General features: G+C 54.3%; 1 protein-coding gene across 1 annotated transcript; it reads left to right on the top strand.

Moving 5' to 3' along the window:
• Positions 1-3,889: 3,889 nt before the first annotated feature.
• On the top strand, positions 3,890-7,624 carry ADRA2A (adrenoceptor alpha 2A). Its single transcript, XM_058543980.1, has one exon. It carries the CDS (start codon positions 4,848-4,850, stop codon positions 6,228-6,230), a length of 1,383 nt encoding a protein of 460 aa, XP_058399963.1. The 5' UTR covers positions 3,890-4,847; the 3' UTR covers positions 6,231-7,624.
• Positions 7,625-16,145: the final 8,521 nt, after the last annotated feature.

Genomic DNA, 16,145 nt, shown 5'->3' on the forward strand with positions numbered 1-16,145 from the left:
ATCTTACATTTTGCTATTTATTTGATTCTTCAGATATTTGTTAAAAATACAAGTAAATGCCCAGGTCTTATCCCAGTCCTGTTGAGTCTCCAAGGGGTAGGTTCCAGAAATTTGATTTTTAAAAAGACTGTTTTAGGTATGCTCTGGGAATACAAAGATGAACAGGACAGTCCTTTCCTCTTATTAGACCATCATACAAATGAACAGGTCAGCTACTGCAATAAAGGTTCACCCAAGCTACGGTAGAAACAAGTACAGGCACCCATGAGAGGGAGTGGTTGCTTTTACCAAGAGGAGGCCAGAAATTCCGGGGTTGCACAACCATGTGGCGCAGCACTTGCTCCCCATCAGGCTGGTCATTGAGAGGTATTCAGTGTTGTGCAGAGTGAGCCTGACGCCTCCTCCGATACAGACGTGGAATGAAGGAGCACGCCTTGCCCTATACTGCCTGCTCTAGTAGCCACGAATGGACCGGGAGGACGGGGTTACAGGAGCATCTGCCAACTCGTCAACGCACTCATTTCTGATGAACCTCTCGCAGGTTCCCCTTGGTCAGTGCGGTGGAGCACAGATATCCACAGAAAGGGTGTTAGGAAGCTCGTCGGGCTTATCATCAGGAAACATGGGGTCCAGATCTGACCCTGCTAACCTATTAGCTGGGTAATCTGCTTAGCCTCTCTGAGCCTTGTTTCCCCCATCTGTAAAGGAAGGTTTTTTGGGGAATTATATAAAATACTATATAGTACATAAACTGCTCAGCATTGTGCCTGGCATGGAGTCAGTGCTAATAAATAGTATTTATTTTTATTAATAGTAGAAATAATAATGGACCCCTATTTGTGTGCTCAGAGTGATTCCTCCTCAGGCCATGAAAGCCAACCTCCATATTTACAGTGGCTCTCAACCGTTTGTTCTGCCCCAGATCCCTGGAGGGCTGTGACACCCTCCTGGTGTCCTGCTGGCCCACCAGGGCAGTGATTTTCAATCTGGTGCCCATTCTTTGTAGCTCAGGTTGGTTTGATAAAAGTTCCCAGGTCATGTGGACACCCCCTCCCTGCCCCTAACAAGGCACTTGCTCATCACTCCTGCCCACCACTGAGATTTATTGCTTAAGGCAGTGAGTCTTGAGCAGAGTGTGCATGTTAGAATCTCACAAGGAGCTTTGTTAAAATACACATGCTGCATCCCACCGTGAACTTGATGAATCCTAATTGCCCTGGTGGAGCAGTGGTGAGCATATTTTACCTCCCCAGGCAGTGCTGATATACAGACCCGGTTAAAAACTATTGTCCTCAGGGATGCCTCTCTGCTCAACGTGTTGCACTCAGCTAGCACAGCACTAAATCTTCCAGCAAAAAATAACGGTGTCCACGTAGCTTTTCGAAGCTTGGAGATACTGACCCTGTGTATCAAACGAAGGAGGCAGAGCCTTTGGTGATAAGGTACTTGTGACGAGATGAAGAGCTCAGCATATAAAGGGGTTCTGTATATAGTCCTGGACACGATGCACACTAGGTCCTTCACAAAAGCCAGCTATTGTTATCAATAATTGTTGTGTGTTGACCTTGGAGATCCTAGCTCCTTGAAAGGCCTGTTTTCATTTTAGGGGAAAAGACTGCAAACCCGGGAATTAAGAAACCAACTGGCTGTTTGGAAAGCATTTAGAAAATGTGACGAGAGGCATCATACACAGGCTAGCAGCAGAGGTTCCAAGAAAGGAAAGCCGTGTGGCCTCTGTTTTCATTTTCCTTTTTGTTTCTGAAATGAGACAGGAAGGAGAGCAGTGTGTTACCAGCTGGGGTGGAGATGGGCAGCGATGGTCTCCCAGTACTCAGTCCCTAAGTTCTGTGAACAACACCGTGAACCCAGATTGCCATGGCCTTCGATTTTTGGCTCTCTTAGCATTCACACTCGAGGTTTGGGGCTCCTGGTTGCTGTGCAAAAATGAATGTAACCACATTTCCAACTGAGTGTAGTGCGATGTCTCTGCCACCTGCCAGGAGACTCAAAGCTGAGGTTTGAGTAGAAGATGGAAAATCATGGACTCAATGGAGAGAGGAAATTCTGCCTTCCCAGCTTTCTTTAGATTCTCCAGAAAAGGGGGTTAGAGAGGCTCCTCAGAATTTAGACTGGAAGAGGAGGTCACCCCACTGGAGCAAAGATTAGAAGACAAAGGTACTGAATCAAATGAGAGGTCTGTGAAGTACTTTGAAAAGTATAGACTTTGTGTCCACGTACATCAAGAACAGTAGCATCAATAACTGTATCACTGATGGGGTCTGTAGACATCAGCCAGGGTGGAAGATGATGCTCAAGGTTCTAAATTTAGTCCTTAGCCCCCAGCCAGACCTGAGCCTGAACCCTGCTGGGCAGAGAGGCGATCTGTTCAGTCCTCCGATCTTCCAGCATAGGTGACTACATAAGCTATTTTGGTTTAGTGGGTCCTTAAATAAGACAATTTTTCTTCAGGTCTAATCTCTCCCCTGCTGACAGTTTCTATCCTCCTGGGCCTTACCCTTAAACTGCCTGCTGCTTATCTGAGAAGTGCAGATAGTACAATACAAGCTGGTACTCTAGCAACTGTTAAAATCTATTGTAGGACATCTAGCACACAGACAAAAACTTGCCGTTCACCCCACTCCATGCTATTCCTACCAGAGAACACGGAATATATTCTCTCTTCTCTTGGCCAGCACCCTCCCTCTACTGAAAGACGGTGTGTGCACCTGAAATGGGGGTGGGTGAGGGTGGAGCCCAGCTTTCCTCCGCTACAAAGACACAATGGTTCACAGCAGGCCAGAACCGGGCGCCACCGAGGCACGGTCCAGGCCTCTCGGATCTGCGGGCACGGTGGGCTGCCCTGAGCCGGTTCAGGGTGGGATGCCAGTCCTGCACTCTGATGCCTATGGCGCCCTTCCTAATGTGACTTGATCAGACGGTTCCCCACTCCCGCCGGAGATAGACACACAAGAGCGTATGCTTTAGGAGGATTTCTGCGATACGACAAAGTGCAATTTAAAAATCTAGATTTTCTTTTCTTGAGCTTGGATCCAAACTTGTCCTGAGATAGGAGAAGGCGCTGTAGGCAAAGGACTACAGGGGCGGGAGAAGGCACCCGGCGCCGGCGGGGCTTCCCAGCCGTGACGAGGAGCGGCCAGCAGGTGTCAGTGCGCCCTCGCTCTGTCACTGCGCGCGGCCTCCGCCTCCAGGACCCCTCCCCACCGCGGTCTAAGGGGGCGCGGTCCAGACCCCGGGCCACTCGCGTCTCGCAGACAGCTCTGTGGCTGGGACGATACGTAGGCCACCTCTCCCCTAAGCGGGTCTCTGAAATCTGGCCGGGCCCGCTCCCCCGGGGGCGGTTCCCATTCCGCCCTAGGGGGTTCCATCCAAACCTGTGCCTTCCTCTCTCACCACGACCCACTTCACCCCGGCCGCGAGGAGCACTTGCGGACGAGGGCGGGCCGGCCCAGGGCGGGGCTGTTCCGGATACGACCCGTACCGGTGGCTGCTTCTCCTGATTCGGGCCAGGGCTTTCCGACACCCTTTCCTCCCAGGACTCAGCTCGATGGGGGCACTCTCGGGTGCCCACTGCTTTCTGCTGGCCCGTCCCGGAGCTGCTCGGCCAATTCCCAGCAGGGACCGCTCCCCATTCCCCGGGCACGCTCTTTAAACCTCTCGCTCAAGGTACCCGCCTCTCCAAAGGGCTCGTCGCGCCAAGGGGGCAGCGCTCCCCTGGGTCTGGCGCGGGGCGCGGGCGCTAGACCGGTGGAGGGGAGGCGCAAGGGGCGGGGGAGGGTCTGTTTCCCACGTGGGGGCTGACGCCCGCTGCTCGGCAACGCCGGCTTGATCCTGGGGCTATAAAACCAGTTCACGGTGAGCACGGCGGAGCAGCAGCGGCTCTGGCTTCGGTGCAGACACCCAGCAGCCGGCGCGCTGCCGCCCGGCCACCCCCAGCACCTTCTCCCCCTAGCCCTGCGCTCCTGCCCCAACTCACGCTGCCCTCGGACCCCGGCTGTCCGGTCGCGCGCAGTGCCCGCAGCTCGCCGGGCCGACGCCCAGGAGACTCCCTGCTTCGGCCGCGGCTCCTGGAGGGCCGATCGCCCACCCGGCCCGGCCCTCCTGAGGACGGGGGCGCCTTCATGCGGCCCCCACCCCCCTCACCCCGCCGCCGCCGCCGCCCCCGAGCTCCGCGCGCTGCGCCCCAGCCCCAGCAGGGCACGCAACTTTGGAAGTCCCGCGGCGCTCTGAGAGGTGGCAGAGTCCGCACCCCGGCCCCAGCCCGGGCTCCGCCGGCCCCGCCGCGTCTGGGGGAAGCGAGAGAGTCGGTAATCGCTTCGGGGATGTAAGGAGACAGACATAGGACCCCAAGCCCGCATCAGCACCCCTCGGCTGCCTCCCGGGGTGGGGGCGGGCCCCGCACACGGTAAGACCTCTTGCTTTCGCTCAGGCTCGAGAGTCGAGAGAGATATATATATTTAATATCCCGTCATCCTTTCAAGTCATCAGGCCACCGATGACTTTTGTTCTCCCTTCTTGAAGAATAAATCTCTTTCCCCATCTGCTCGATCTACTCTCTCCCGTCGCTCAGAAATAAAACTTGGCTGTATTTAGGAGCTGGGAGCGAGAAGGCGCCCACCCCGAGCGCCCGAAGCGTGGGTCGGGCGCGGTTCGCTGGAGCCGGGCCCATGGGCCGCTAGCGGTCCCCCAGCTCGGGCCCGACCTTCCTGCGGCCCCCTCCCCATGTGAGCCTTGGCGGGGCGAGCGGGGCGCGGGAGGAAGAGGAAGACCCACGGCGCTGGGCCGGAAGGCAGCTGGCAGCAGGCCCAGGCCAGCGGGCACCCGCGTTCATGTTCCGCCAGGAGCAGCCGCTGGCCGAGGGCAGCTTCGCGCCCATGGGCTCCCTGCAGCCGGACGCGGGCAACGCGAGCTGGAACGGGACCGAGGCGCCGGGGGGCGGCGCCCGGGCCACCCCCTACTCCTTGCAGGTGACGCTGACGCTGGTATGCCTGGCCGGCCTGCTCATGCTGCTCACCGTGTTCGGCAACGTGCTCGTCATCATCGCCGTGTTCACAAGCCGCGCGCTCAAGGCGCCCCAGAACCTCTTCCTCGTGTCTCTGGCCTCGGCCGACATCCTGGTGGCCACGCTCGTCATCCCTTTCTCGTTGGCCAACGAGGTCATGGGCTACTGGTACTTTGGCAAGGTGTGGTGTGAGATCTACCTGGCCCTCGATGTGCTCTTCTGCACATCGTCCATCGTGCACCTGTGCGCCATCAGCCTGGATCGCTACTGGTCCATCACGCAGGCCATCGAGTACAACCTGAAGCGCACGCCACGCCGCATCAAGGCCATCATCATCACCGTGTGGGTCATCTCGGCCGTCATCTCCTTCCCGCCGCTCATCTCCATCGAGAAGAAGGGCGGCGGCAGCGGCCAGCAGCCGGCCGAGCCGCACTGCAAGATCAACGACCAGAAGTGGTATGTCATCTCGTCGTGCATCGGCTCCTTCTTCGCGCCCTGCCTCATCATGATCCTGGTCTACGTGCGCATCTACCAGATCGCCAAGCGCCGCACCCGCGTGCCGCCCAGCCGGCGGGGCCCGGATGCGGGCGCCGCGCCGCCGGGGGGCGCCGAGCGCAGGCCCAACGGCCTGGGTCCGGAGCGCGGCATGGGCCCCGTGGGCGCCGAGGTCGAGCCGCTGCCCGCCCAGCTTAACGGTGCCCCCGGGGAGCCCGCGCCGGCAGGGCCGCGCGACACCGACGCGCTGGACCTGGAGGAGAGCTCGTCGTCTGAGCACGCCGAGCGGCCCCCCGGGCCTCGCAGGTCCGAGCGCGGCCCCCGGGCCAAGGGCAAAGCCCGGGTGACCCAGGTGAAGCCCGGGGACAGCCTGCCGCGGCGCGGGCCGGGGGCGCCGGCGGCCGGTCCCGGGGAGGAGCGCGGCGGGGGCGCCAAGGCGTCGCGCTGGCGCGGGCGGCAGAACCGCGAGAAGCGCTTCACGTTCGTGCTGGCCGTGGTCATCGGCGTGTTCGTGGTGTGCTGGTTCCCCTTCTTCTTCACCTACACGCTCACGGCCGTCGGCTGCTCCGTGCCGCGCACGCTCTTCAAGTTCTTCTTCTGGTTCGGCTACTGCAACAGCTCGCTGAACCCGGTCATCTACACCATCTTCAACCACGACTTCCGCCGCGCCTTCAAGAAGATCCTCTGCCGCGGGGACAGGAAGCGGATCGTGTGAGCGCGGAGCCCGCGCCGCGCGAACAGACTCGTGCAGATCGCAGGCAGCTGGGATCCAGGGGCGCGTCTACGCAGGCCTAGTACTCTGAAACCAGGGTCCTGCCTACTCTGCGTTTCCTGGCCCGGGAGGTTGCTCTGCGGCTTCCGGGCATCTGCTCTTCCCTACCAGGGAAAAGTACTGGCTGGGAGGGCCACACGCCCCCCAACTGTTGTTAGGGCTGCTTCTGACTGGGAGCCATCTCTCTAGGTTCTTGGGCCGCCCCTAATCAGTGTTGTTTCCTAAAGATATTTTCACGTCCCAGTCCAACTCTGACAGCAGTTCAGAGCAAGCGCTGGACCCCAGAGCGTACGGCTCACAAAGGGTTAATGGACGGGGGTTACCCAGGCCCCGCTGATTGCTGTCTCCCTCCCACCAACTCTATTTTTAAACAAACGCTCAGGGCCGTCCTGCCCCCCCTCCCATCCCCCACTGTAAATATACACTATTTTTGATAGTGCACACAGGAGGGTCCCCAGTGTCGCTTTGCTTTTGATGTCAGAATCCTGGCTGTTGGAGATGCCCTGGAGGCAGACACGTTGTGTCTGGTTCAGGCTAAGCCCCTTTGCAATGCAAGCCCTTTTCTAGCGTCATTACCTCCCTCTGTGTCCTTGTCACCAGCAACTGGTGACTGTCCCTGGGGCCTGGATTTGCTTTGAGATTTCCTGAGGGAAAAGGTTTGTCTATTTTTTTTTCCTGTGCCTAACAGCATAATTGCCTTTTCCTATGTAAATATTACAGTGTTGGACCAGACAGAAGTAAATGAACCTTTCCGCCTTGCATCAGCCCCGTGTATAAAGCCATTATCCTCTGATGCACACTTTGCCCCAGTAACTCACTTTAAAACCGTCTCTTTCCGATGCCCCCTCCCTCCTACCCTCCTGGGCCCACCGCTTGAAGAATATGTATGTTTCTATCTTGTATCTCTGTGCGCCCTTCCCTCCCCAAAAGTGCTGACTCCGGGAAATCTTTAAGCTGCTGTTTTTAGACACAGGGGAGTGGAAATTGTGTGGAAGAAGCAAACCTGATACAATTTGCCCAAGGTAAACAGTTTGCAAAGACAAATGGGCCTGCCAGACTGTACAGTTCCTGCTCCAGGAGCTCCTAAGTCTCAGAGAGGTGTCCTCTACCCGCTTTTCTGGTTGAGAGCATGTCCTTGATGAGCTCACATAGTCAGGGGAGAAGCGGAGACCTCCTGTTTACATCCGAGTTTCTACGTGTTTGAGACAGACTCTTTAAGGCCCACACTCTCCTGTCACTAAAGAAAAACTAACGTCAGCACATGTTGCTAATGGCAGTGGATTTTTTTAAATAAAAAGTTTACAGATCAACTGTGAAATAAATATGAATTAAATGGTCCTGCCTGTTATCTGAGTTTCCAAAAGCTTTGAGAGTCTGGGAACATCGGGTTATATATATTTTTTTTTAAATTAAAAAATGTGTGTACATTATAAAACACTCACTTTAAAAAGTGCGAGCAATAACAGAGTTACTGTTTACCAAGTGTTTCTTACGTGCTGGACACTGTGGTGAGCCCATGATAGGCTCTGCTACATTTAATCTTCCCCCAAAACCTATGAGGTTGGTACTATTATTCCCATTTTACTGGTGAAGAAACTGAGTCCCAGAGGGCAAGTGATTTACTCAAGGTTAACGAGTGGTGGCAATGCATTGTATCTAGCTTTTTCTGATTCCAGGGTCTGTGCTCTTAACCTCTTGCCGGAGTTACATCATTAGTACTTTGCGAAATGCTGCCAGCAGTAAGATCTCTATGCAAAGTGTGCTATATACACAAAGTATGCAATATAGCCCAAGTGTGAAGATATACCCCAAGGGTGGTATATGCACAAAGTGTGGAAGATGCTACAAAATATATATCACGCCTTACACTGTGATAACATACAACATGTGATATATAGCACATAGTGTGGTATATGCACAGGGCGCGGTATAAACACCTAAGTAGAACTGTATATTAGTAGGTGGTTTGAATTGTCTCTGGCCAAAGGCACGAGTCCCTCCTGTTGCATTTCTGCAACATCCAGTTCCACCCTGCTGTCTAGGAGGGCTTAAGTTCCTCCCTCTATGGTTATGGTTATGGCACTTTGAAGGGCGGGCCCTTAGAGATCCAGGCATCCAACTCCTCGTCTTCCAAGAGGAAGTGACTTGCTCAGGGTCCCACAGCTCTGGGTGACAGGCCTCTGGAGCCACACTGCTTCATTCAGTTGGGAAGCAGTGGACTGGATGTGGAGTAGTGCTGTGCGTATGTATAATCAGATGCAGCGCTGATGAAGGGAACCACTCATTGAGGGGCTGGGTCTGAGGGGCAATCACAAGTGACAGGTCGTGGTTTGGGGAAGGCTGGACTTTGTAGGGCCAGCTACCTACACCACACGTGCAGACCAGCTCTGGACGCCCCCCAGAAGCAGGTCCACAGCTCTCCTGGAGGCAATCCTGCACCTCTGGGCAGTACCTGCAGCGTCTCCTTATCTTCCTTAACTTCTTTGGTGGGGGTGAGAGGGCGGAGAGCCCTGAGAGGTGATTTGGCTCAGAGGCATCTGGGGGAGTGAAGACAATGGTTCTGAGGGGTTTTTGTTCAAGAGGGGAAGGAGTTCTCACCATCCCCAGGGTCACCTGAGCCTGCAGACAAGAGGGTGGGCGGGCACTAGGCTCCAGATACTCTTGCCTGGGGTCTTTATAGGCATGGCCTTTGGCAGCAAGGCTGGCTGCCTGCTCTGATGCTGTGCCCTGCTCCCCACCCCAGTCTTTCTCTCCCTCCCCACTCCTGGGCACCCATTGCCCCAAAGGCAAACAGTGCTAGACAATAGGCCAGCCTGGCAGGCCCCCAGGAACCGGGCTGTGTGTCCCAGACGCAGAGGCAGGGGCAGAAACAAACACTGCTCGCTGTTGACTGTCTGTTCTGTTCTGTCTGCCCGGGGAGTGTTTGCCTTACCCTCACCCCCAGGGGCCCTACTCCCTGGGAAAGGGGGAAGTGTGGGCAAGGGTGCCACATAGGGCAGGACTCCGATATCACTCCCCGCCCCCCCATTCCAGCAGCAGAGAAGCCTCAGAGATGGATGGGGCCTCGGGAAAGTGGAGGATAGAGGGCTGGAAGCCAGGCGCAGATGCTGGGTTTCTGAATTCATGGGGGGCATCCCTGTTTGCTCACTGTGGGGGGCTCAAGCAACAGTCTGCAAAGGTCTGGTGTGGGAGGAGACTTGAGGAGGAGAAATGGCCTACACAGGGTCTTAGTCTAAAGGTCAGGAGATGAGACTGTCACTCAACAGCTTCCTGTCTACATCTGATCCTGATTATCTGGGCCAGAGAATCTGTCTTTGTGGCTGAATCACCTATTTTATGCAACTTTGGTTGGGGTATCAAAAGCCACTGGCTTTGGGGTCCGAAGTGTGTCTTGACAGTTTCACTCCTGCAAGGTGCCTTGAGTTGGCGGAGGGGTAGTGCCCCATTTGAGCCTAAACACAACCTCCTCCCCACAGGCTTTGTTCAATTTCATCTGGGCTAAAGGGCTGGAGGAGAGAATGATGCAAAAGTGGCACAGGCTTTCCCTCTCTGAGTTTATAATCCAACTAGAGTTTTAGAGCCAGAAGTGTCCTCACACATCCTCCACTCCCATTGTGCTGTTGAAGGACCTCAGACCCTGAAAAACCGACTTGTTATGTGGCATCCCAGGGTCCCTCGAGCCCACCCCTCCCCTTGACTCTCTGTCGGATGACATAGATACCCAATGTGAGTTCTGTTTTGCTGTTGGACGTGGGGAGTTGCTGATAAACCCCAAGAACCCTTCTATGCCTGCTCTGTGCCCATCACCATGCCAGCTTTCCTCCTGCCAGGCATGTGCCCTGCAGAGCCTACACTTGTTCCTGTGGGAGCTGGCAGAGATAAGGGCCTGTCCTGCGCTCTGGAAGCATTAAGGCTGCATGGGGAGACGGGATGTGCCTGCGTGAAGCATTAAGTAGCCATACATCAATGACAGTATGGTAGGGGGCGGTGGATGCTGCAGGCCCACTGAGAGTAGTGGGCATCTGTCTACACCGCAAGTGTGCAGTGGGGGGAGGTCGCTGTGGCTGGGAGCTCAGGGAGTAGGATGTGGAAGCCAGGGTGCCAGGACTTTGGCTGAGGGAGGAGGGGTGGGGAAGGCAGCTGTAGTTCTAGCAGCTGAGCCCTGTGGAAGCAAGTCTAGGGGGTGCACCCAGGCATAGGTCAGACCTCAGCTTTCATTTCTCCAACCCGACCCTGGGGATGGCATGGTGAGCTCCTGTCCCCATTTGGAGACACCTATCAGGAAGCCTACCTCCCCGACTCAAGTAGAGAAGCAGGATCCAGGTACCCAGTCCCCTGCCCTTGCCAGAGCCAGGGCCCAACATCAGGCCTCTGCCCTCAGCCCTGCCGTCCCCCGCAGTGGGCCCCAGAGTCTGGGATGTGGGAAAGGGTGCCTTGCTCAGCAGAGGGTGTGCCTGGGAGGGCAGCCCTGTGATGTCACGGAGCACAATCGCAAACCCCAGGGTTTGTTTTGAAAGTAGCATTGATATCTTTGATTACCAGACATCCTGGGGTTTAGAGTTAAATACAGAAAGAGAATAGGGCCTGTTGGAAGGAGCCTGGGCCTGGGCAGTAGGAGGCCTGGGTGCTGGTTCCAGCTTTGCCTTTTGCTAGCAGTGTGACCTTGGGCAAAGCCCTTTCTGAGCCCCTGCTTCTTCATTTATAAAATGAAAACGGTTCGTCTACAACAGTGTTATTTAAAAGTGTGTTCCCTGGAGTTTGTCTACAAAATCAACCTCAGTCTCTCTCGCTCTCACCTACTTATCTGTCTATCTGTCTATCTATCATCTATCTGATGAAACGCTGGGCTAAGCGACCTTTAACACGTAGCTTTTCTTCAGGACTTCGTAGATTCTGGAATATGCCCGCGTGGTTTGGAATTCTCCGAGAGGAGGTGATATGGGATGCTGTGTGTCCCAAGCTCCCTGGACTGCAGACTTTCATTCTTTGTAGAGCATCTGTGTGAATCATGTTCGCTGGAACACTTGTTGGGTAATACTGGGCTGAGGAATCTCACTGGGCTTTTCTGTTGATCTGTTTTAAGATTCTATGAAATGCCGGCTCTGCTCTCTCCCTCTGTTCCTGCCTGAGGTGAGGCACACTGGGCAGGGGCCAAGCCATATGTTCTCCTTGGGGACAGCTAGCTCTAAGAGTTATTAGCCTCATTGAGGCCTGAGGTAGAAGTGACAGTTTGGTGTGTTTTTCAAATGTGGGCTACGGCTTTGTGTAGGTGTGTGTCCATGTGAATAAGTGTGTGTGTACACACGTGTGAATGGGTATGTGTGCTTGTGTGAGCGTGTATGTGTGCGTATGTGTCTATGTGTGTGTGAACAGGTACAACCTGTTTCAAAGCGATATTTTGCCCACCAGCACCTGGGGTGGAAGCATGGGGGGAGTTGAGGGTAGACGTGTATGTACCGGAAGAAGGGATTAGAAAGGGAATTGAAGAGGAGGGTAGTGTTGTGTCATTGACTCTAATTATAAGTAGCCCCTCTCCAACTTCCGAGTTGGCTCCCCGTCCCCACCACCACGCTGGAGTACTGCTCCCCTACCAGGGGAATGGAGCTGAGCTGAAGGAAGAGAATGGGATGATGGGATGGAGGCGTTAGGGAGAGGCCAACACTAGTTCTCTAGCAGGCATTTTCTTTAACAGCCAGGTCGTCCTGTTCTCAGTGGAAGGTAGAGTTTATCTGACCGCAGGTATTTCAGGAGGGCAGGTGGAAGTGGCCTTTAAAGGCTCTTTCCATTCTGTTCAAGGGCAGGAACTTGAGGCCTCTTTGGGATCTGTATATGAGAAAAACAAGATGGCGCACCGCATAGGGGTGAGTGAAGAGAGAAGGGACTATTTATGAGGTGCAGGCAGGGTTAAGGGAAACCCACAAGGGGCAGTGAAGCACCCTGGGACATGCACAGTGGGAGCTGTCAGCACCCTTGGCAGGAAGAGGTGAGGGCAGTCACCCAAACCATTAGAGGTGCAGCTGTGGGGAAGGACGCCTGGCAGGCTTGTATGTAGAGAGCCGCTGCAGCCATTGCCAAACCGCATCTGGGCAGAGAGAGAGCCCAAAGAATCAATACCTCCACTGCTCTCACCCCTGCACCCGGATGTCTAGCCGGAACTCAGAGGGCGCCAAAGAGAGTAAGAGTAGGGAGCAGCTCCCGGGGCAGCCTTCCAGCTTCGGAGCAGGGTGGACAAGGGCAGAGCCTGTAGCCAGAGAGGCAAATGGAGAATTTACAGCGTAGGACCTAACACCTGAGAAAGGTGTGATGTCCTCTTGGGGGACGGGCTGGAGGGAGGCCAGCCACCGAGTTCCTTCAGTTTGTCCACAGGCCAGCTGCTTGGGCCACTGGGCAGCTGTACAAGAAACACACGGCCCTCCTTCCTCTCGGACTTTGTGGATGTGAGGGCATGTGTTGGGGTTGTTGTGAGTACGGACAGACTGTGCACACACACACACACAGACACGCACACACCATCCTCCCTGCCAGCTGGCGAGTCAGGTGAGAGAGAGCCCCAGGGAACCACGGGGCTGACTCTTGGCCAAAGTTCTCTACGTTGTGGTTCTCAGGCCCAGCTTAGGAGGCCAAGAAGCAGACACTGAGCTGCCCTACAGTGATGACCAGTGAGACGGGGGACTGGGTGAAGACTGGGGGGGGCCGGCCCAGGTCAATGACCCCACCTGTCCCCTGGGTACACTAGGGATTCTGCTGCTCCTTACTCAGCACCTAAGGGCATGCCTTAGCCTTCCTTCTCAGCAGATACCCACCTTAAGGAGTCTGTTTCGTGCCCTGGCCCCGGAGGAGGCACTGAGAGTTTTAATGACTGATAGATTCCTTGCCTCATTCATTCATTCATTCATTCATTCAACAACTGTTTTTTGGAGCTGTCCCCAAACTAATGTCACTGATATTGCTCTATTTGTGCTCGGTGTTGGGGCTAGAGTGGTGAACAAGATAATCAGGATCTTTACCACGCAGAGCATCTTCTTTTGTGAGGGAGACATATTATGTGGACACCAGGGAGTGGTAAGCAGGTTGCTAAGGGTGGCATAGTGGGTGACAAGGACTCACTGTGGGGGAACCTAGCCTGGGCTAAGGCATCCGGGGAGGGTTACTGGAGAAATGACAGCTCAATGGGAGCTGAAGATGGGCAGGAATAGGTCTGGCAAAGAGACTGGGGGTGAGAGGGGTGCAGTAACCCAGATACGATAGTGGCCTGTCTAGGGTGCTGACATGACACTCAGGGAAGCTCAGGGCCCTTGCCTCCCCCGGGGTCACCCAAAGGCAGTGCCAGTCTCTGTGCAGACCCAGATATTGGGATTTCAGAGATGCTCTTGCTTGCAAAATACTGTACACCATCACCCCCACCCTCTGTGAATTCCCATCTTTAGAGAGTGGTTCCTGGGCTCAGAGCTTCCTGTTCATGGTAATATGCAAACATCTCCTTGGAGAGTTAACTCTGTTGGCCTTAATGATAGTTAGACCTAACCGCCCTAACTGGCCGTGGGACCTGGTCTGACTTGCTTCTTATTTGCAAACCTCAGCTGTCTTATCTACACAACAGGTCAGGGAGGGTTAGAGGAGACCCCGGAGAACAAGGAGGCTGTGTTTTCTACTGAGCCTCCCGAAGGCTAGCTGACAATGCAAGGGTGAATGAGAGAGGTTGCAGGTACTCCACACTCCATGGGTTCTGCTTGGGATCAGAAGATCTGAGAAGGCTCAAGCGTGGGAGGTGCCCTCCTTGCTCCCATACCAGGATTGTCCAGTCCTCTCAAGGAGAAAAGCCCTCTGTCTGCAAGGAGTTCCGGAAGCCTGCAACTTGACACACCTGTTGGCTCTGCCCGCCCTGAGGAGCTCTCCATAGCAAACTCCTCACTCCTCTCGGGGCCTTTTCCTGTGACTCTCCATACTTGCTTCTTTGCTGGAAACCTGATCCTTACACTTTCAACACTTGCTTGTTTGTGAGGCAGCGCTCTCTCCCAGGAGTTCCCAGAGAGGTCCAGTTCTTGGAGGGAATGGCTGGTGTTCCTGAGAAGGGCACTTTAAAGCTAAGACTTGGGAGTCAGAAGACCTGATTACAATCCTGGTTCCATCACAAAGGTTTGATTTTAACCTTGAACATATGACCAGGCCTCAGTTTCCCCACCTGTAACTTGGAGATTATAGTTCCTCTTGTTTTGGTGAGTTGTGCAGGCCAGTGCTTGGCATAGGCAGAGTCCCAGTCATGCTAGCTTTTTCTACTCTGGTTTGGGAGCTGGAGGCTTGTTTTTGCTCCTGAAGCTTCTCTGGGCTGAGCTGGGCTGGGCTGGCCAGTTTGGGCGGGGCCAGCGTCTTGTCCCTAGAACCAGTGTCTTAGGGTGATTTGTGACAGGGAGTTTGGCCTCTTAGGCTCTTAGCTTTCTTTCTTTCCAGCCTGATGAAGGAAAGACCTTGTGTTCAATGGAGCGAGTGGGACCAGATGAACCCCAAGATCCATACAAGACCCGTGATGACCATGACGGTTGCTGGTGAAGCCCTGGAACTGAGGTTTCCTGATGCCCAGGTTAGCGATCTCGGCTGCTTTGTTGTACCGCAGGCTGGTTTTACTGTCTCCTGATTAGAACACTCCTGTTTCTGCCTCCATAACTCTGCTCAAGCAGTTCTCTACATGTGGAATGCCACATTACTCGTCCCCAGCTGCCTAGCAAAATCACACCCAAACTTGAAAGCCAAGCTACACCACAACACTTTCTTATCTTAATAGTAGAAAGACCCTGGGGTTTGGCATCAGTTATTCCAGGGCTTAAACCTTGGGTCAGACTCTCTGTCAACTTCCGTCCCTGTCCCTGAAGGTGGCAAATGCCCAATGGGGTGCATGGTGAGGGGCCTCGGGCTGCTGTGAGAAGGGCTGCTCGAGGGCCTGTCCCCTGCTCATCCCATCCTCCGAGGCTCTGAGAGCGGGTCTCTTCATGACTCTTTCTTCTTGCTTAAATGCTTTGGGGCCAGGGACTGGCATCTTTACCAACTCTATTGCACCCACTTCATGGGGGAATTTTTGGTCAGAAGAGTTTCAGACATAAACCAAGATGACATCATGAGAAATGCAGATATTTTGCTTTTGGAAACATTTCTCCCCTTTCAGCCACCTTAGCCCACATTTTCTCCCAAGTTCTCTAGCACCTGGCTAAGAGGAGCTTGGATTTTAGTGTTAGACAGACGTGGGTCTGCACTGTGGCTCCATCTCTGGCTGTCTATGTGAACTTGGACAAGTTGTTTCATTTTCCAGAGCCTCAGTGTCCATATCTGAATAATGGGTAAAATATTACCTTTTTCCATGGTGTCATGGCTGCCTGGTTATCATGTCATAGCCACACGTTTGTGATGTTTTATCCATGAGAGTGTAAGTTCCACAAGGGGAGGGACTTTGTTTCCTGCTGAATCCCAGGCACCTACAAGCCATAGTAGGTACCCAATAAACATTTGTTAGATGAATGAGCGAATCATGCTTAATATGATGGAATACAGCCAAGTCAGTAGACATGACCACTGAGAACCATGTTAAAACATGGAATGGTGAGTGCAGAGGTGCGTACATAGTGTCATGTGTGGAAAGGAAAGCCTAAAACAGGCCCATACTGTGCCACACTCCTCATATGCGCATGCCCACTGGCTAGGATAGAGGGGATTACATTCTTGAAGAAGAAAGGGCCTGCTGTCTGTTGGGGAAGAGCCTGTCTCCAGGTTGATGAAGTCTCCTCTCCTAAAGGTATTTGAGCAGAGGTTGATTTGGTAAAAGGGCTTCTTCTCTGGGCTAAGGTCGAATCAGCCAAGATCTGCAGGTCT

The sequence above is a fragment of the Diceros bicornis genome, chromosome 6, assembly GCF_020826845.1.
Source record: "Diceros bicornis minor isolate mBicDic1 chromosome 6, mDicBic1.mat.cur, whole genome shotgun sequence".
NCBI lineage: Eukaryota > Metazoa > Chordata > Mammalia > Perissodactyla > Rhinocerotidae > Diceros > Diceros bicornis.

Excerpts from the sequence above, each read along its gene's own strand:
- ADRA2A (XM_058543980.1), top strand. The coding sequence starts at position 4,848 with ATGTTCCGCCAGGAGCAGCCGCTGGCCGAGGGCAGCTTCGCGCCCATG.